This window comes from Arachis ipaensis, chromosome B3, assembly GCF_059453495.1.
Source record: "Arachis ipaensis isolate K30076 ecotype BB chromosome B3, ASM5945349v1, whole genome shotgun sequence".
NCBI lineage: Eukaryota > Viridiplantae > Streptophyta > Magnoliopsida > Fabales > Fabaceae > Arachis > Arachis ipaensis.
In genome coordinates this window covers 19134302-19156668 of record NC_142438.1, presented here as the reverse complement: position 1 = coordinate 19156668, position 22367 = coordinate 19134302, and the positions used below count along the sequence as shown (strand labels likewise).

Sequence of the window (22367 nt, the reverse complement as noted above, 5' to 3'; positions counted from 1 at the left end):
GATGGAATCATTAAAAGCCAAAAGGAAGGGGACATCTTCTTTATCCCACGAAGACGCCAACTTGGAATCCGTTAATGAGCTTCAAAGCCCGCCAAGGATTCAAACAAGAGGACGTCCAAAAAATAGGCTAGGTTCAAAGTTGGAGAAACAGATTGCAAATGCCACGAAGAAGAAGAAGACGAAAGTTTTAAGCGAGGTAAAAGTAATGTTCTTTAAATTTGTGGCGATTTAGTTTATTTTTCTCGTTAATAGTTTAGCTAATATGTGAGTGTTATATGCAGATAAACCTGTTTGATGCTGCATCAGTGGTGCATTCAAATTCCAGCCAATATCAAGGACATGTTATGAATTATCAGTTCAGGGTACCAGCAGCAGGGGATAACTCTTTGGGTGTATAGTTTTATAGAATATGGGTGTAAAAGCACTGTTCTTTTGGGTATATTTTTGTTAATTCACAATTTACATATAGATACATATATATAATATTTGCATTTTAGGATTTACAGGTTAGCGGTAAGGGTTTAGGTTTTAAGTGTTTAGGGTTCAGGGTTTTAGTCTCAAAGCATCAGGGGGGATAGATTTCAGGGTGTATATTGAACTTTATTTGGGTGTAAAAATTCGCAGGTTATGGGTGTATATTTGATTTGATGTTTTTCTTCATATTTTAGTACGTGTAATTCATACATTTTGAATACAGCACAGGCAGTTTAACAGCACAAACAGTTTGGGTGTATATTTTAAGCAATCTTGGGTGTATATTAAACTTCCGTTGGGTGTAAAAGTTTATAATGTGTTATATCAGCGTTGATATTTTCCTTCATATTTTACCACCTGTAATACAACTTTTGAATACAGCACAGACAGTTTAACATCACAGATAGTTTAACTATGGAAAAAAATTTCATTGAATAGAAGTTGTTTATAAATGGCAAATTTTTACAGCATTTGTTCAATTTACAAACTACCTAGCAGTTGGATTACGCAGTTTCTATATCAGTAGAATTTATCTGACAAAACGGACTCAATAATACGGAGGATGGCTTCGACAGCCTTATTGCATTACTCTCTCTAATTGCTTGATCTCTCTTTATTCATTTCACTGAATAGTATCCGCGAAGCATACTCCACTCTATAGTGGTCCACCTCCTCCTACAATTAAAAAGTATATTCTGTTTAAACACCAATATTAATTCAGTAAAGTAATACAGAGTTATATAGTTCTAAAGACAGTTACCTGTTTCCAATTATCCCATTCATACTTTTCCTTTTTAATGTTTTCTGGCTCAATTAACTCAAGCCACTTCATAACGTAGATAGCGCAGTCATAGCTGAAAACGAAGAAAATAAATTACAAATCTCATTTAGGAAAGTTTAATGTTCAGAGTCACAAATTTATACCTTGATTTTTGGCCTGATATTTTAACATATGATGCTTTAATTTCCTTCTCCTTCTCGTCTTTCTTCAGAGGTTCCCCGCCGGCATATGCTCTCAATCTTGAAATTACATATCCCTTAAATACCAAAACAAATCAGTAATGCACAAGATACAACCAACTGAATGGACAATATACACCCAACACGACAAACGAAATACACCCAACTTAATAAACAACACACACCCAACTTGATCAACAAAATACACCCAAATGGTTCCACAAAATACACCCAACTCGACAAAGAAATTACACCCAAAGGAGAACATAATTACACCCAAAGCAAAACATACAGACACCTTATATTGAACTGAAATACACCTATCTATTAAAGTAAAGAACACAGAGGCAACTTACAGTGAATTTATTAAGCTGCTTTCTCTCATCGCTTGGAGCTTTCTTGTGTAGCGGGTCAAGTATATGAAATCTCCGCTTTGTTGTATCAATCACCCATAACCACCAATGGTCCGAGTAGCAACCATGTGCAAAAATCTGAAGGATTGCCACATTTCAACAGTGTGTTATTTTATTTGGCATATAAGTAAAGAACGTTACTAACAAATTTAGCAAATGAAAACTTACATATCGATGCGAAGTTAATTTTTTTACATCTATGAAGGGAATAAAACTCAGGTAGTCTTCCACCCTGAATTCTTTATTGGTTTTAGATGATATGAATTCCCCCTTTGGGTGCTTCGAAAGGGCCATGTTCTGCAACAATTGTGAAACAACAAATGAAATACTAAAAATACACCCAAGTGAATACGTTAAATAGACCCAAATGACTACACAACTTACACCCAATCGAACGTAAAAAATACACCCAAATCAATACAGAAAATACACCCAAAATTCGTAGAAGTAACACTTACCACAATATTGGGGGGGAGACAGTATACTTGTTCTTGAAACCTTTCATCATTTTTCTGGTTGAGGATGATGCACATGGTAGATACAATCTAGAAATATATGCCGAAATCAATCTACATTAACAAATATAGCAGTAAACTTTGGTGTAAAAACATTAATGTTATTCTAATATTACCTCAGATTCTATATAACTTTCTGCCTGGAGGGATGCAAGGTGCATTCTATTTAAAATGTAATTATCTTGGGCAATCAGAGTGCACATGTGGTCATACTCGTTAGTACCGCCATCTGCGTATGTCTTCAGTCGCATCCCCCAGATGTAGCACTTTTCTTTCATATCATCCGTAATCTGATTTATTCCCTCAGGAGTTTCAAACTTCCCAGAACTTTCTCCCCCAGTCTCCCTTTGAATTTGTGGACTTTTACTTTTTTCTTTCGCCGCACTGCTTGCTATTTTTTGTACCAAATCGTCTAATTGTTCTAGCAAATTTGCAGTTTCTGGAGATTTTGCCCTTTCTGTCTCCTGCGTTGACGCTCCCTCCTGGCTTGAATCAGTTAAGCCAAGGCTGAATGACGGCACTGGATCTGTTTTAGAAACATAGGATGCTGTCCGTGCCATTATCAGGGCAGCAACGTCTTCTGCGTCTGGATGACTGCGTCATCATGTATAACGTATTATAAGAGTAAGAATATACGGATGATAAGTAAAGATTGATTTTAGTCTGATGAACTTACATTTTAGATGGAGCTGGGGGAAGCGTGGGTGTTGTTTCTTCAAGTTGTTGGGGGGGGGGGGAGGGGTTCAGGAGTGCTGCACAGTTACACAAAATTAATCATGGCGTAAAAAAAACTACTCAGGAAAAATATACACCCAAACTGTTACCAAATATACACCCAAACTGTAACCCAATATACACCCAAACTCTAAACAAATATACACCCAATACTAATTCTTACGTTTCTGTGGTTCCTTCAATCTGTAGCAAAGGGGTTAGTTCAAAATCTGTCTCAGGTGTTTCTTGAAGTTCCGGCACAGTGGTTGTTTGGGACGCCAGCACAAAAACTTGAATTGGGACTCTAAACAAGAAGAAAAATGAAAGGTTAACAACGCCTTTGAAAATAATAAGGTTATAACGTTGAAATATTCTTGGAAAACTCACATTGCAAGCGCATCCGACGGTGTCTATTCCCTAACAACCATCATATTCGAATCAGCCGGCTCACTGGCTGACTGTTGAACCGGACTCAACCTAAAATACACCCAAAGAAAGTCAAAAAATACACTCGAACAATTCAAAAAGAAGACAGGCTTTGTTTTTTGAGAACTTACATACTTGCAGTTTTTGCTTTTTTTTCCTGCCTTTTTTTTCTTGAATAAAATAATAAAGGACTTTTTTTCTAAAAAAATATATACAGAATTAGAAGTAGAAGGTAATAAAAGAACAAAAGTAACAGTTATTTGAAAGAGAAATTACATGCTCTCTGCCGGCTGGTTTACACTACTCTGTTCTGTGCGTTTTTGAGAGGAAGGATCATCACTTCCCAAGTTCACAACCGGTATTCTAAACAGATTTCATGTTATTCAGACAAAATATGATACAGGTATAAAATACACCCAAATAGTTCCACAAAATACACCCAAATCATGATAACAAGATTTTATTAAATAAAGTTTCTTACGTTTCAGAGGAGACATAGCGACCTTCTGTCGATCGCAGGCCAGCTTCGTTCTCCCTGCGAAACAAGAAACAATTATTAGCAAAGAAAACATTTTTCAACGTTTTTCCTTAGCAATTCATCTAGATCTTCACTTGATATTTCAAATCTCTCACTACATTCATAAAAGAAGATGTTAACAAAAATAATTACGATGATAGACGGTAATATAGCTTACGAGGTACTGTACCCATCAAAGTATTGATCTTCTTCAGGAGATGAATGCTCAACAATAACTTTTTTCTTTTTGGATTGTGTTCTGGGTGGAAAAAAAAAGTATGAATCAGAAATAAAAAATTAATTTTATCACAGAATATTATCCAAAGAGTGCTTACTTTTTTGGTGTTGTTTTTGTCTTTTTCTTTTTCTTTTCCTTCTCCACCGGTGATGATTCTTCGCTTCTATAAGTTAATAAGACACACTTCAGTTAATACATGAAATCTTTATAATGAAGCCAAAAGAAAGGAGTAATAATTTCAGAACATTACTCATCAGTTGATTCAGATTCAGATTCTGAATCAGAATCTGACTCCTCTTGACTCTTCTTTCTTTTTCTGGAGTCCATTCTGTAAGGCAAACAATCATTATTTAGAACATACTAAAGATATAAAATACACCCAAATAAATGCACAAGATACACCAAACTGGATGGACAATATACACCCAACGCAGCAAACGAAATACACCCAACTTAATAAACTACATACACCCAACTTGATCAACAAAATACACCCAAATATTTTCAAAAAATACACCCAACTCGACAAAGAAATTACATCCAAGTATGGTACTTACTTTTTCCCCTTTTTCCTGGGGTGTTTTCTTGGTGAATCCTCTGAGTCTTCTTGAGTCTCAGACTTAGAGGTAGAACTGTCACTATCAGTTGTTTCTTCCTCCGAAGACGATGTTGAACTTGCCTTCTTTTTTTTTTGTTTTTTTTATTTGTTGTTTTTTTTCTGTTTTCTCTATTTTTTTCATTTTCTCTCTTGTTTACGCCATATTTACAATCCCTTGAAACATCAGATAATTTATTTAGCAGCATTCAGATAAATAAATATACACCCAACATATTATGTTCAACTTACCAAAATTTCTTCTGTTTCTGCATTCATTCTTTCGACCAACTGCTCCTTACTCCAGTTGGCAATCCAGGGTTTTGGCGGTCTTTCAGCCCTCTTCTTGCCTTTATTTTTAGAAAGATGAAAGTATATTATCATCAGGGCAAAGAGGCAGCCATCAATTGCCTTTTTCTTTTTCTCCTTGTAGTCGGTTATGCCCTTGACGATAAAGGTCAAAACATGCCCTCCCCAGTTTCGCTCTGTTATGCTATCCATCTCAAAAATTGGGGCCAGGTGTACAGGCGAGATTTTGTTTATTGTCGTTGGCAAAAGGAACGCCATCTGTATATAGAGGATGAAAATCCTCTTGAACATTAGGCGATCCTCTTCGTTACCAACGCCAATATCCATCATCTCATCTGTAAGACTTTTGAGGGTCTTACCCTGGAATCTCCTAAAAATTACTTTGTCATCCTCAGAAAGTTTCTTGTAATCCACTTTATGAGGAAACAGATATCCTACAAAAAGGAAAACAACAAAGTATCAAAATCGGTTCAAATACACCCAAGCATCAATTTAAAGACACCCCAACCATCAGTTAATATACACCTATAATTTTTATCGAGTTACCTGTTGCGTTAATGCCAAGCGCATGACCTATTTTTTTGGGGGTAATTATAAAAGAACCGTATCCGGTTTTCAGTCTGTTCTCCCCCAATTTGAAGTTGTTAGCCAGCTCCCTTAACAGTTGGTGATGCACCCTTAGTGGTGAGATGTGCATCAAGCCACCGAATCTCAGATTCCTCACAATCGCCTTCTTCTCCTCACTCATGTTTCTGAATTTATCACTTAGGAGATGTGTGGCACACTTAAGGTCTTTTGTTTGCTGTAAGACAAAAATAAAATTATAGTCAGATATATATCTATTATATAAAATTGATTTCATGTAAGACATATATTTGTTCTTACATTTCTTCCAGGTTGGTTTCTTGCTGCCATTTTCTCTGAAATGAAAAATACACCCAAAGATATCAGTAAGATACACCCATATATATGAGTCAGATACACCCATTGATAACAGTAAGATACACGCATATATATGAGTCAGATATAGCCAAAGATATCAGTAAGATACACCCATATATATGAGTCAGATACACGCAAACATGTCAGTAAGATACACCCATATATATAAGTCAGATACACCCATTGATAACAGTAAGATACACTCATAGATATGATTCAGATACATCCATATATATCAGTCAGGTATTACTCAAACATGCATCAATATCAAGCAACAAATATAAGCAAGTGCTGACTATTATAGTATATCAGTTCAGAAATATACACCCTACATTTTATGCCATATACACCCAAGAAATTACTCCATATACACCCACCAATCTACGGAATATACCCCCCAAAATCAGTTACCAGAAGATCTAGAATAATAAGAACAGTAACACCTACAAGAACGAAGAAGAACAGTCTAACATAGAAGCAAGAATAACAGTAAAACCTAGAACATTATAAACTGTAAAGTCAGATGTAGAGCAAGAAGAACAGTGAAACGTACAACAACGTAGAAGAACAGTAAAACCTAGTTCGTAATCTGGAAAATATACAGGAATCGAAATGTAACGTACCTTGAGTATTATAGCTTTGTTTTCTCTGGAGATTCTTGATCGAGACTTTGATGGTGTGTTGATAGAGGTTTCGAAGGTTAGCGACGAGTTGTATATCTTGATTTTCGAATTTTGCTCGAAAATGGAAGGGTTGCGTTTTCTTTGAATTGCTTTGAGAAATGGAAGAAGTGGAAGAGTCTGCCATTAAGGGGTGGTTTACTCGAAGCGAAACGTAACCATTTGAGTGGGAGCGCGTGAATGTTACGCTCCATTCAATCTAATTAGTGCGCGTCTGGAATGTTTGTGGGCTTGGGACTTGTAAGACTTGTAAGGTCTTATTGCTTGTATGTGTAGCAGGCCCGTATTCATATTTGATCAACAAAATATATATATATATATAAAATAGAAGTATTTAATTACTTTAGCAAGACCCAAATTATTATTGTCATCATAATGAAAATATCATATGAGAGAGTGAGAGAGAAGTCAATTGATTTAATTGTTTGATAAAAATTTAATGCAAAAAAATTATTATATTCATCTAATCAACAAAATGTAATTGTGTTCTGATTTTTCTTTTTCCGAAAAATGTCTGTTCGGTGCAGAACATTAATCAGAAAAACACGTGGGAGTTGAATTTGATTGACCACATAACTGATATTATCAAGGCTGGAGAAGAAGATGGATATGTGGAGACTAATTTTCAGAAGGTGGGTTTGTGCTCAATTCGTGCATACTCAGTTTTTCGATGTTGTTGTAGCTAGCTATTCGATTCAAAAAATTGTTATTACTGCGAAGAATATGTATGAGTGAGGTTATGTGTGCGCAAATGGGGCTAATTAGCGACAATCAGTATGTAACAATGGCTACAATAATAATCCCTTAGGTATGTAGAGTTTGTCAATGTTTATATATCATATCACAGTTTAATCATTTATAAAGTTTGTTATATTGCAATGATGCCACTAAAAGTAATTCCAAATCTATATGCAATGAGGATTGGTTCACTCTGCTTCTAGATTCTGCAGAACTTGTCCTTGTTTATGAATTGCACCGATGAACTACGGCAGTGATTGTACAACAATTTGGCAGCAATGATTCTAAAATCTTAGTTATGCATGTTTAGTCAGTTTGTTTGTGCAGGCAAGCTGCACTCTTGAGGCTGGAGTCAAAATTTATTCATTAAGGGTTGATTCAGTGCATTCTGAGGCATATAAAGTACTTGTAGTTTCCCTTCAGCCCTTCTGGCCTTGTTCTACTTCTGGTATGTGCTTGCCGTCATAGCGTGCTATCCGTCGCTGCTCTCCCTCGGTTCTGTAAAGGCATGGTTTTCTACCTTTTACATGCCATTTTCTTGTGTTAATTACTTAATTTCTAAAGGTTGGTTCATGTTAAACTGATTCATGACACCCCCACACAATCTTTTTTTCTATTTTTTTCCTGATGTTTTGTTCGTCCTCAGTTCTTTGGATTTTTTTTTTCTGCAATTTACATAAAATTTTTCTAAAATTGTTGTCTGATTGTGTTGTTGCTTTTGGTATTATATTACTATAATACTCTGATTGTATTGTACTTATTATTTTGTTTAAATAAGACTGATTGAGGTGTGAAGAGACTTTCATACTTTAGGTGGCACCACACAATTTATTTTGTTTTTGTTTTTTTAACTAAAAGTGATAGATCAGTCTTAGTATGAATTAGATCAAGGTATTGACGGCGAAAAAAGGGGGAGTTGCTGTTCTTCATTCAGAGCAATAATTTATTTTTGATTGGGTTTTAACATAGCTGTGACTGAAGATTAGTTGAATTTAGATTAGCCTATTTTATTTTGGTAGATGAATGTGCAAATCCATATTGGTATACTTATATAGGTACTTATTGTGTTACATTTGGGCAAATTGGACTCACTTCCTTCAATGTTTACATGGTGCTTAGTCTCATTTCTTATAGTATACAGAGATATCCAATGTAATATTACTTAAATATCAAGGATGTCATAGTGTACCTTTCCAATTGAAATGGTGTTGATTCAACCAATTGTAAAGGACAAGAAACTTGTGTTATCCTATCTCGGAGGTTTGGTTATTGAGGATGAAATTAACATTATAAGTTATAGTTCTATAAGCTAATGGATGTTGTAATGTTGTTTCTTGTTTACAGAGCGAGTGGGTAGTAGCTGTTTCTTCTGATGGTTTCATTCTTTGGAGCCATGATATCGAAGAAGCCTTGTGGATTTTTGCAGGGTCTATTTTAAATTCGTTCCTCTCTGTTTTGCTAAAAAATATATTGAACCAGGAACGTCCTTCAGCCCTGAAATCTTATCCACGCCATAATCCATATTCTTTGTTGTCTCCTTTAAATGAAGACGAGTGGGATTATTTACTTTGCTTTTAATATTTTGTATTATTAATGGATTTCAATTTATACGAATATAAGTTTGAGTTTAGTTATTTATCTTGTCTTGAGTCTTTATGTTAGAAGATTATTTATTTTTTTGATAAGTTTGTAAACTCATTATCTAATACTTAGTATAAATTTTATTTTTATATTTAAAAATTATTTGTCTTGTTATCTAATATTTTGTATAAATTTTATTTCCATATTTAAAAGTTTATTTGCATTAATTGTCTACTATTTTTTAAATAAAAAAATAATTAAAAAAATATGACGATCAAAATTGACGGCGTTGTCGCTTTTTCAATTTAAAATAGACAAAAGAAAATAAAATATAGACAACGAAATTGTCGGTATTTTAATAATTAAATCGATGGTTGTACTGTTAATTTTAATGAATCAAATATCGATAGAAAAGTTCTCAATTTTATATAATAATATCGACGGCAAACCTGTCGACTTTATTAAGCAGGTGAAATTCTCAAACTCATATTATAGACAGAAAGATTGTCGATTTTATTGAATTATTATCGACGGCTTGGCAAGCCGTCGATTTTATTAAAATTTTGAAAAATCAACGAGTTTAATAACAACCACTTTCGCCATCAATTTCGCCATCAATTTTAACCGTATTTCTTGTAGTGATATATATATATAATAAATTTATTTAATAATCTGTTTCTAAAAGTAATATATATTTAATTAAAAAGATTGAAATTTAAATATCTAAATCAAAATAAAAAATTTATATTTTTCTAAAAATAAAGACTATTTAACTTTATTTATACGTATTAAGTAAGAAATCTGTCAATAATAATGTGAGATAGCAACATTTAATTAACAAGACCCAATTTATTATTGTCATTATAATAAAAATATCATATTAGTTTTTTTTTTTTCAAGAGCCTATAAATAAAGACCAATCAATAAACTTGATTATTCATATTCTTTTAAGGAAGCAAAGAGAACACAACGTAATTTTGGCAAAATGACTACTAATGGTGCGTCAAGATTTTTTTTTTGCATTCTTTTTGTGGCTTTGCTTTTCACTTCAGGTAACAAAATTTCTTAAAACTTTTTTTTTCCCTCATAATTTAATTCATTTTGTAGCGAGTAATAATGCTAGGAAGCAAATTTTTAATTATAAAAGTTATGATATTATATTATAAAATTTCTTATTTTAACTATTTAAACAATTAAATACAAATACATAAATGATTATACTTAACTAAATAAATATAAAATATATTTAAATATTATATTAATCTGTATATCAATTTTGTTAATTATTGCAGAAGCAAGTAGTGTCAATAGGAGGTTGGATCATTGCGATAAAACAATAATATGTGGTACTGGATATTGTCGCCTTTGGTGTCTCGTACTTAATCACTTTCAACGTGCGAAGTGTAATCCCACAACTGGTTGCTGCTGCCATAGCGATGGTTAATTTAAGTGTTGTTCTCGTTATGTTTGTTCATATATATATATATATATATATATTAAACGAACACATCTTTTTATGTATTTCTTGATAAAATAAACAAGTGAATTAATAAAACAGAAAGTTGTTGAAGTTTTTGATTTAATACTATATATGCTTAATTATTATAAAATTAAAATTTTATTACTTTTTCTAGTCCAACATAACTTTTCATTCTTTTTAAATTTAATTTTGTCTAAAATAATTAGTTCACTTTTTTATTAGCAATTTTATTAAATGGAAAGAAACTAATTTGAATGAAAAATTACTTGAGTAAAGTAAATGAAATAAGACTCTATTTAGTTATTGAGTTAATTTTTATTTGATAATTAGTTTAATTTTTAAATTTTTAAAGTAATCTGTAAAATTAGACTCTTACACTAAAAAATAGTTATTATCGGTTTTTATAATATAATTAAGAACTAGATAGTTTTATTATATATTTATGACAGACAATGCATGAATAGTTTTATAAAATTAAAATAGTATGGATGAATTTCTATATTGTATTTTAAATTATATAATATTTTTTAGGTTTAATTATTTTGTTTGGTCTTTATAATTTTACTAAATTTGTAATTAGATTTAATTATTCTATTGATCTCTATAATTTTACTAAATTTATAATTAGGTTTTTATATTTTTTTTATTTTAATTAGATTCTTACACTATTTTTAATTTTGTAATTAGATCTTTTTTAGTGTAAAAAATATTAAAATTAACTAAATATTTATTCGTAAATTAAAAATATCTACAATTAAAAACCTATTAAATTTTTAACTACATATTTTTTAATGAATAAATTATAAATATTCATCTTTTAAGTCAAATTTTGTTAGATTATATTGTGTTGCCTTTTTAGAAATTTTTCTAAAAGGTTTCAATTGATATCCGCAAAAATTTACAGAGATTCGCCTCTCTCAGATCACACAAAAATAACCAAATATTATATTTTTATATTAAGCTGTGTCATTTTTTTTTAATCTCTGACAAAAATATTTTATTAATTTGTTATATAAAATTCATCGAATTGTACACACTAATTATATATCGAATTGACTTGATTATTCAATTCAATTGGTTTCAAGTTCATTTAGAATTAAATTATATAGTCTTTAAAATAAATCTGATAAAATATCATAGCGAAATTCAATTCTAAATAAATAATATTTGACGCTATTCATACACTAAATCCAATAGTTTGACTTATTATAAAAGAAAAAAATAATCTTACACATACATATATAGACAAGACAATTAATTTAATTGTTTGATGGAAAAAAATACTTGACTAAAAAAAAAAGTACAATATCTTTTGTAAGAAGAACTATTTTGTTAAAAAAAAAATTCATAAAAAAAAAATCTAATGATATAAAACTTAATCAGGAAAGAAAGTACAATCTCTCTCCCTCTTGATAATATTATATAAGATCTCAAAAGTCAAGTATTTTGATTTTGTGTACTATTTTTTAAAGAAGAATGTAGGAAGTGACTTAGTAAATAAGTGCTCCAAATTATCACTTAAACGAATTTGTTAAACGTCAATTGTTACTTGATTTTGAAGGTTGTGTGTGAAAAAAAATTAGAGAGAATATACTTTGTTCGATCATCTTTTACGTATTCACTTTTGAGTTAAGAGATACATGCTGCATTATCTTTATATAATGTTGTAGAAACTATTTCTAATCGGACAATCCACATAATGATTGAATATATCCAATCAAATTTCTAATCCAAAAGCATTCACCACTTGCCTCATGTATTATAAGTATTTCAGCATCTTTGCTTCATAGATCTCCATGATATAATTGTGTCACCAAATATAAATAAGTATCCGGTTTGGATTTGTCTTTACGAGAATCAAATAGATAACTTGCATCTATATAGTCAACCAATTGTAACTTGAATCTACGTGGATAAAATAATCCCATATCACTGATTTCATGAAAATATTAAAATATTTTTTTATTTTATTCCAGTATTTTTTAGTTGGAGAGAAAATGTATCTCGCTAATAAATTTACAATAAATGTTATAGGGATGAGCATGGGTTGCGGGTATTCGATTGCCCGTTTGAATTCAAACCGAACCAATTAAATTGGTTCTGGAACTAACGGGTAATCGGGTCTAATCCTAACCAAACCAATGACTCTCTCTAGTAATTGGTTCGGGTAATGGCTCTGGGGTGCGGAACCCGAACCAACTCGTAGACCCGACTATATATTAATTAAATAAAAAAAATAAAAATTTAAAATATATATGCCTTTTAATATTTTTGAATTTTAATGTGTTTAATTTTTAATGTATTTAATGTTTAACATGTTTGGATTATTTCTATTAATGTTATATGTTTATTGTACTTATAGAATTTTTAAGATAAAAATTTGTTTTTTTATTTTTTTTATGAATTTCTGTTTCATTGGATATCCAATTACCCGAACCAAACCAATCCATTTTTAATCGGTTTGGTTTGGTTCGGATACATACACAAAAAATGCAAATCTGAACCAAACCGAACCAATTACAATTTAATTGGTTCGATTATAATTTTACCATAAACCCGAACCAACCCGACCTGTGCTCACCCCTAAAATATTATATCGGGACATGTATTATTCGCAAAATACATTAACCCCTATGGCACTAATATGGTACTTCAGGACCAAGTGCTTTTTTATTTTCTTTTTTGGTCAACCTTCTTCACATTTAGTGATCTAATCATCATTGGGGGTTCTTACTGGAAGTAATTTATTCATATAAAATCTCTTTAGGATTTTCTCTGCGTAAGTCTTTTGATAAATAAATATCCCTTTTGCTACATATTTGATTTGAAGGACGAGACAAATTTGGTTTTCTCAAGATCTTTCATTTCAAACTCTTCTTTCAGAACATTTATGATCGTTGTGATGTGTTCAGAAGATCCAATGAACATACACAACAATTATAATAAATTCAGACGCAAATTTTCTTATATAAATACATGGACAAATATCATCATTTTTAAACACCTTTTGCATCAAATACTATGTAAGACGGTTGTATCACATCTGTCCAGATTGCTTTAAACTATATAAAGATCTTTACAATCTAACCGAGTATAATCCTTGATGTAACACCCTCACTACCAGAATGTCACGCTTCCGGCTGCGCCACTCTGATAGCAATAAGTATTACGACTACTTTACATACTAAATATTAAAATAGAAGCCTGTGACTCAACACTGTATCGCTGCGTTCTTTGAAAACTGGAAGATAAATACTTTATCTTAAGAAAAATACAAGCAGGCATAGATTCATATACAAAACTCTTACATAATATCTTATAGTATAATATACATATAAAACATACAACTCCTATCCCTCTTACAAACTTGTGATTAATGCTTCTTCATCTGGTTCCTGAAAAGGTAAAGCTGTAGGGGGGTGAGAACCTAACCACACGGTCTCACCACGGAGTTTTAAAGTTGTCATAAGAAGATATTTAATAAGAAAACTGTTTTCAAGTTCAGTGATTATCATTGCCTTATGAATCTTTTAAAAACCAATAGGTAGTCGTTCAAAACCTCTTCGAAGAAACAATGTCTAATTTTTAAAAAATCCGAAACCTTTCCTTTCTTATAAAAGAATCTCAATCAGAAACTAACCACGCAATCAAACAACACAATCATTAACTCAGCACCACACGCCAGGACAAACACAAGCAGGACAGACAAGGAAAGCACAAGTAGGCAGCAGTTACAGCAAATAGTTCAAGTAGCAGTTACAAACAATTTAGCAATTAGGCAAACCAAAACAAGTTCAAACCCAAGCAACGCATACAAATGCATATGATGCATGCCTGTCCTATGGCTGATGAGGCTCATCTGTCGGTTATCCAGCCAACCCGACAAGTTTGAATTGTCCTTAGACTGTCCCCCGACGTGCATCCCCAAGAGTCTATGCATAGTTTTTTCTCAAATAATCAATATTGCTCAATGGGGGTTGTAATACCCTAACTACCAAAGCTCACGCTTCCGGCTGCGCGACTCTGATAGCTCGGACATTACGACGACACTTATACTATTTAATACTAAAATATGAGCCTGTTTAAAACTTTAAACCGCAATACCGCTTCCAAAAATACTTTCATCTGATAACATACATCCATAAATACCATACATCTTACAAAAGCTCATAAAGAGTACATCCATATATATATACAAATATATATATAAATAATATTACAAACATAAACCAATACAATCCCTATCCCTCTTACAGATTATATCAAGATAAAGGCGAGGGTACAATAAACCATAACTAAAACAAATTAGAGCATCACAATAACAATTAAATAAGCTCTTCGTAACTTCTGCGCCCATATCCTGAAAGGGGAAAAATGTAGGGGGGTGAGAACATCATCCTCGAAAGGGTTCTTAGTAGAGGGTTTTTGGGAATTACTGTAATAGGATACATGAAGATAAACCGTACCAGTGATTAATAACCATCTTATGCCTCTTTTCAAAAACAACCGTTTACAATAAAAGAGAAATCTGAAATCCTTTTTCTGAAAGGAGAAACTGTTCATTTAAAACAATATTCAAAAGCATTTCAGAAGGTTTATCTATGCTGAACCAAATTAGCCTTTCACGCATTTCCAAACCATAACCACAATACCGAAACCAACCATCGGTCCATCTCAATTCAACCACGGCCCTAGGCCCAAACAATCCAACCAACAACCAATCACCACAATCCAACAGAGTCCCAGATGCAAACACAGGAAGGAAGTTCAAGCACAAACAAACAGTTATTACAAGTAGAACAGTTAGCAATTAATCACATAGGCAAACCAAGTATTATATGCACACCCAACCAATGTCACACAAATGCATATGATGCATGCCTGTCCCTAGTGGCTGATGATATCATCTGTCGGTTATATAGCCAACTCGACACGTCCTGGTAGCTAACCATGGACAGAAACACCCCTCGCGGAGCAAGTAGGTTTGAGCTACAACCCCATTGCTACTACCCGCTCAACCCAGAGCTAGTGGAACAACCACTACTGCGGCTACTACCCAGGCGGGTGTTTAACAGCTCAACCTGGAGCGAGTGGAATCACCACTACTACCGCTACTACCCAGGCGTCACAGTCTCTGACCTGGAGCAAGTGGGACGAACCACAACCCTTGCTACTACCCAGGTATCTCAAACATATATTCATTCAATTCCAGCCATGGATCAACATCCATCTCAGCCATCCGGCTTAAATTCATAATTCATAGTCAGCCATACGGCTCATAACTCATTCGGCAATCAGCCATAAATCAATATCATACACAGCCATTCCGGCTCACGGTTCAATCCAAAACCAGCCAATATTCATAATCATATACAGCCATTCCGGCCCATAACAAAACAGCACTTCCACCGTTCAACATCATTAAATTCATAAAACCGGCATTTAAGCCATAAATCACTTTTCTCAAGCCATTTCACTTTGAAATCAAATTTCAACTCTTTACAGCCTTGGCTTTAAAGATCTCATTTTCTCAAATCATCTCAGGCTCATAAGCCACTTTTACTCAGAGTAAGTTCCCTTTTTAAAACAAAGCCGCTCTCGGCATCCTCTTTCCAAGACTTCCAAAACCATGGAAAGTTAAAGATTCAATTTGGGAACAATCAAAATCGCCCATTCCACAATGGGATTTTATAACAAAGTTTCTCGGCAGAGTCCCAAGTCTTTAGGGAAGGTCATCTTACATCAATTCTTTAAAATTCATTGAAACTCTTAAAATCATAGATTCTAGGTTCAAGTAAATAAAACTGAATTTATTATGAAACTGAACCATACAAAATCACAAGTTCCAACCCGGTCCAAAAATCAACTCATTTGAAACGGAACCAGTTCATTTGAATCAAACCGCTTTCAGATTTCTTTTTGGAACCCATTTTTCCAACTCTTTTAAAATGCCTCAAACTTGATTACTCAATCAAAAATCTAGGTTCCTTTAAAAATCACTAAAAACTCCTTTTTATATTGAAATCAATATTATAGCATCATTCTTTCCTTCAGTGATTCAAACGGTAAACATAGTTTAGTTCTAAATAAACCGAACTCAACGTATAAGGTTCATCAAATAAATTAAGTTGGAAAGCATAATTATCCTCTTAATAAATCAAATAATACAATTTCTCAAATCCAAATCTTTTAAATAACCTTTCAAACAAGACTTAGATTTTATAGAAATTTCGGCAGCACCTCCCCTAAAGCTTGGACTTTTGCCACCCGGTTCGGGTCCCAACTAAATCGTTTTCTCATTCCTTTTCAACAGCTCAAACCAGAAATCAATTCAACAGCAAGCTAAATCCAACAGTTGCCTCAGTGGCATATCTCAAGAAAACCATTTCAAAATCAACTCAATATCAACCGATTTAACTCATTTCCAAATCTTTAAAGAATCGGTTCACTAACAAATCATTTATCAAAAACCAAATCAATTAAAGCAACCCAGGCTGAATTTCAAGAGTATTCTATCTTTCACATCATCAAAATAATCGACTCGATTCAAACCAATCCTCAACGGATTAAACTCATTTCAAATCTTTAAAGAATTAACTTCAAATATTACATTTCACAAGCCACATAACAATTCAGCCAAACCAACATCCATAGTCATTTGAGTCAATCAAATAATACATAAGGCAGATACAATCACCAAATACACCATATCTCACATCAGTATCCATATGTAATAATTCCAATAATAAACTGTAGTTTTCGGAAAGCGCCCCTACCTCAAAACGCAAAACCATAGCCCAAACGCGTCACAGAATACTTTCCGCCTCGACCCGAAATCAACAAGCAAAATCCCGGCAGCCAAAACCTCGGTTCCAAGCCACTTTCGCAACAATCTCAACAACTCTAATCGCAACATACAACAACCGAAACTCAATCGTATAGCAATTAACGCCGCAAAACGTCCGTGTATGATAATAAAACAGCGATTAAAGGACTCTTCCAAACAAAACGCTTACCGAACTCGAGGGAACCAAGTAGCGGCTGCACCAATGGTGGATTCCGGCAACACCAACTTCACAGCCGGTGACCAGAACGACGGCAACTCGCGGTAAACTCCTGACACAACCAGCCTTAGCAACAACTCTCATGGCCCATGGAGAAATTAACAGGTAAAGAAGCTGAAGCAGGGTTAGAGCTTACCATCATAGAAGAATCAGCGGCTGTTTCCGGCAGCAGAGGTGGCGGCATCGAGGTTTTTCGACGGCCAAAACAATAGCAACAGCACTAACCCAAAACAGAGCAGAATCTAAATGAGTGGCAAAACCCCAGGACAGTTCCGGCGACACAACAGTAGCATACGGCGAGCCCAGCAGCTTCGGTGATGGATCTTCGGTGATGGTGGAGGAAGGGCGGTGACCTTTCACAGCGGCGAGCCCAGCCTCGCGGCGGCGACGGTAACCCCGCGGCGGCTCCTTTTTTTGCGCACCCTCTCTCTCTGTGCGTGTGGTCAGCAGGGGTGGTAGGGACGGGTTCGACGGCAGAAACCCGACGAGACCAGCGGCGATGTAGGGAGGGCGAAGGCAGCGACGCGGCGTGGGCGCGGTGGTGACGAAGGCACGGTGGCCCCCAAGCCCGCGACAGCCATCACTCGCGGACCAACCCTCTCCTCGGTTCCGCTCTCCCTGGCGACGGCGCCGATGGTGCGGGGCTGAACTGGAGCGCGATCGGCGGCTCGTGGTGAGTTGCAGTGGACGATGGCGGCGTGGGTGAAGCCCCCTCTCTTTCCCTCAGCTCTCTCAAAAGTTCTGCTCCCCTGTTTTGTGTGTGTGCTTTTCGTTTTTGGGGGGAGAAAGGGACTTGCGGCTGCTGCTGCAGCTTCTGATGGGAAACGGTAATGGGTTAGGATTTTTAGGGTTAGGGTTTCATTTTCAAAAATTAGGGTTATGGGCATCTTAGTAATTTCACTTAAAATTGGGGATAATATGGTAATTGAAACCCAAATTAAATCCAACACTAGATGTATATAGAAAATACTATTTGCTCATCAATTTTTACAAATTACTTTCAATAAAATGCCCAAATCTAAAAATTAGAAATAATATACTTAATTTCTTCATTTTTCAAAATAGCAGTAATAATATTTAAAATATTACTTATTTAATCTAAATCATATAAAATACTTATTATTTCATAACTATCAACCTTATACTTTAAATATAGAAAATAATCCAATAATTATAAAATTGGATAATAATCATAACTTATCTCAAGTTCAATAAATCAAAACTTGCTTTAATTATCCTTAATAAAATAATCTCTGAAATTAAGGTTATAAATAACTATATGATTTGAGACTTGATCATAATAAGACTTTTCAAAAGTTCTGGGTCTTACAGGGGTAACATTCCCGGGAATTTATATAGTGCCCGGTCACACTTACGTCGTAAGGTCAACAGAGTATCGAGTTTTCAACCTGGTACACGTGGTGGCAAGCCACGGCACTTAATCCAGGGAACCTCGTATCTCAGATATTTCAAATTCATAAGCCACATGAATAATTCAAATATCATATCTCAACATTCTCAACATCATAATCATTCATCAATCCAAATCTCATTTCCAAATTCATTCAAAAACCATATTTCAAAGAAAATCCTCATCAATCCTCATCATCCTTCTTTTTCATCCCGTCCATTAACAATCCCAATTCAAAACATAAATCTTTCTTTGATAAATAAATCAATCTTAAAACATAGAATGTTTAAAAACAAATCTTTTTAATTAATTACTTCAAATAAAACTTCCAATTTTATAAAATTTCGGCAGCATTTCCTTTGAAACTCGAACACTGCCACCCTTTTCGGGTCCCATCCAAACATTTCTCAAACCCTTTCTCAATCACTTTCCAAAATTCAACCAATTCCAGTATCAAAGTATTTTCAAATCAGACCAACTCCAATAATAAAACTCTTCTTAAAGTCAAACCAGCTCAAGTATTAAATCATTTATAAAATCAGACCGACTCAAAATCAAACCGCTTTAACTTCAAACCAAGAAAAACTACTTTTCATAATAATCAAGTAAATAACTTTTCAAATCCATTTCTTATCAACAACTGTACTTCACTCAAGTAATCAAGCACCCAATAATCCAGTCCACCAAACCATCACATCCACAAGAAATATAATCACAAAAATATATCTTTTTGCATCAATATCTATTTATCACAACTCTGTAATGTAAAATAGATTTTAAGAAAAATCCCTACGTCGAAAAGTTGAACTCATAAACTAAATGCGTCACAAGAACCATTTCTCTCCGCCCGAAATTAACTGCAGCTTCAACCACAAGTATGCTCACTTCCGCAATAGCAGAAACGGCTTTACTCGCTACAGGTGATCCCGATAACTCAATCCTAAAACATAAATATCGCGAAACCTTAATAACATATAACGGAAAACTAACGGCGATGGTTTGAAATAAAATCTTGATTGAGACTGAACTAGACTTAGAATACCAGGGATTGGTTATGGCTTCCACTTTTTGAAACTCTCCCATTCCGTTTTTAAACTTGAAAAATGTTAAACTTGAAAAATGTTTTGATGAAGTATAACTGGATTTTTCTTTTGACTATATGCCAGTTTTATACATGCGTTTGGTTAGTGAAGCGCTTAAATATTTTTACTCATACCTTTCCAAACTTTACATAATCTCTTACAACCTGAAATTGTATTCAAGTAATGTCACATCTATGTTTTCATTATTCTTTTACAAATATGTTGTATACTTTTCTTTTGAGATGTAAAATAATTTTCTTAAGTTCCGATTCTTGTAAACGATGCATTCGAAAGAGTTTCATTCATACTCGAATATTGTGAATTGTCTTTGGCCTTAGATTTTCTTTTCTATAAACCTCATACTCCTTGACTCAGCTTGAATTCGTTTCAAACCGTTGTATTGTTTTCTAATCCTCAAGGTTTTTGATGATCGGATTTTTGACGGTTTAGAAATTCACAAATGAAATCTCGTTGCTAGTATAGTTCCTAAACCAACAATAATCCTTTCATACAAAAATTTGTTTGTCACAAGTAACAAACCCCTAAAATCTATAAACCGAAGTATTCAAACCTCGGGTCGTTCTCCCTAGGAATTGTAATGAAGTGTCTTGTTATTGGTTGTGAGTTATATTTGGGGTTTTTAGGATTTTTAGACAAGAATTATAAATGGCAAGAAAAGTAAACTAACAACTATAAAAGGCTCTTGGTAAGGTGTGAGAACTAGAAGTCCTATCCTAGTTATCCTTCTCAATTGTGATGAGAATTGTTCATTGCTACCACTTAGTTAACCCTTACTAAATAAAGAAAAGTCAAGTGGATGAATTGACTTGAGCCACAAGTTCTAGCCAACTCCCAAGGAAAGACTAGCTTTAATGCACTCCAAACCAATTAGCAATCTCTCCAATTATCAATCAACAAAGGAATTAGATAACTCAAGTGTCACTAATTACTCTACCTAGGCCAAGAGGAACAAAATCTACACTAAAACTAAAAGAGACATTTCAACAAACACATAAAGTGCAATAGAAGTAAACATTATTAAATGCAAGAATTAAAGGAATCTACAACTACAAAAACAAGAGATCAACAATAGAAAAGCAAAGAAGAACAATGATTATGAATTACCTCTTATTGAATTGGAAGAATGTAGAAGGAACAATACTAGATCTACAACAAAACATAAGAACAACATAAAGGGAATTGCAACAAAAGAATGGAAGAATGGTGAATGTAACAACAAAGAATTGAAAGGTAGAAGTAGAAGAAAGCAAAGATTAAAACCTAGATCTAAGAACTAAACCTAATCCTAATCCTAATTCTAGAGAGAAGAAAGAGCTTCTCTCTCTAGAAACTAACTCTAAACTAATCCTAATGAGTGTGTATGATTAAAAATGAGTGAATGATTGGAATCCCCCTTGCTCTTCAATCCTTGGCTTTAAATAGCATCTTTGGCGCCAAAGTTGGTTGGGATTGGGCCCCACAACCCTTGAGAATTCGTTGGTCACGTTTTCCTTAAAAAATCATAAACCAGCACCGACGCGTACGCGCACAGCACGCGTACGCGTCCATGGGGTGATTCGCAGGTGCGCGCAAGCGCCAGGTGCGCGCGCGCGTCCATGGGCGAGTTTAACTTCTTTGACTTTTCATGATTTCTCCACTTTGCATGCTTTCCTCTTCACTCCTTTGATCGATTCCTAGCCCTTTTCAATCTGAAATCACTAACAAACATATCAAGGCATCTTATGGAATCAAAGGTGAATGAAAACCATCAAATTAAGGGTCTAAAAGCATGTTTTCACATCTAGGTACAAATAAGGAGACAATCACAAAACCATGATATTTCATTGAATACATATAGGTAAAAGGTGATAAAATCCCTTAAAATCAATATAGGATAAACCGTCAAAACGGGGTTTATCAGTTGTCTCTTAAATTCTTGTGAACGTCGTCCTTGTCACCTGACCTTATCTCATGTCTTATAACCTTTTAAATAACTCGGGAATTGCTTTAGAGTCACATATGACCTTTGGGCATAGCGAGTGAAACGTTAGTCTCCTTAAAATGCTGCTTGTGAGCGTGAAAAGATGAAGCAGTAAGTGTGTGACGTTATAAGGGGCTGTGGTAGTTCTGTTTCCATGTGAAAATTTGTAGATGATAGGTTTGTGACCAACTTTTTTGGGTTGCGAAATGATTGATGGAGTTACAAATTGGAGTTCTGCAGTGGATAC

The 22367-nt window shown here is 34.0% G+C and overlaps 1 protein-coding gene and 1 pseudogene across 1 annotated transcript; both read right to left on the bottom strand.

Moving 5' to 3' along the window:
• Window positions 1-961: 961 nt before the first annotated feature.
• Window positions 962-2922, bottom strand: LOC110271309 (uncharacterized). The gene is made up of 6 exons (XM_088506763.1): window positions 2479-2922; window positions 2306-2392; window positions 2016-2144; window positions 1791-1925; window positions 1425-1511; window positions 962-988 (listed from the first exon to the last, which is right to left on the bottom strand). Exons 1-6 carry the CDS (start codon window positions 2920-2922, stop codon window positions 962-964), a joined length of 909 nt encoding a protein of 302 aa, XP_088362889.1.
• A 14862-nt stretch (window positions 2923-17784) lies between these two features.
• Window positions 17785-18533, bottom strand: LOC148569976 (uncharacterized; annotated as a pseudogene).
• Between the last annotated feature and the right edge of the window lie 3834 nt (window positions 18534-22367).

Coding starts and splice junctions, on each gene's coding strand:
- LOC110271309 (XM_088506763.1), bottom strand. CDS start 2,922: ATGGCACGGACAGCATCCTATGTTTCTAAAACAGATCCAGTGCCGTCA. Junction 2,393..2,478: donor AAAGTTATATAGAATCTGAG/GTAATATTAGAA, acceptor ATATATTTCTAG/ATTGTATCTACCATGTGCAT. Junction 1,926..2,015: donor AATTAACTTCGCATCGATAT/GTAAGTTTTCAT, acceptor GCAATCCTTCAG/ATTTTTGCACATGGTTGCTA.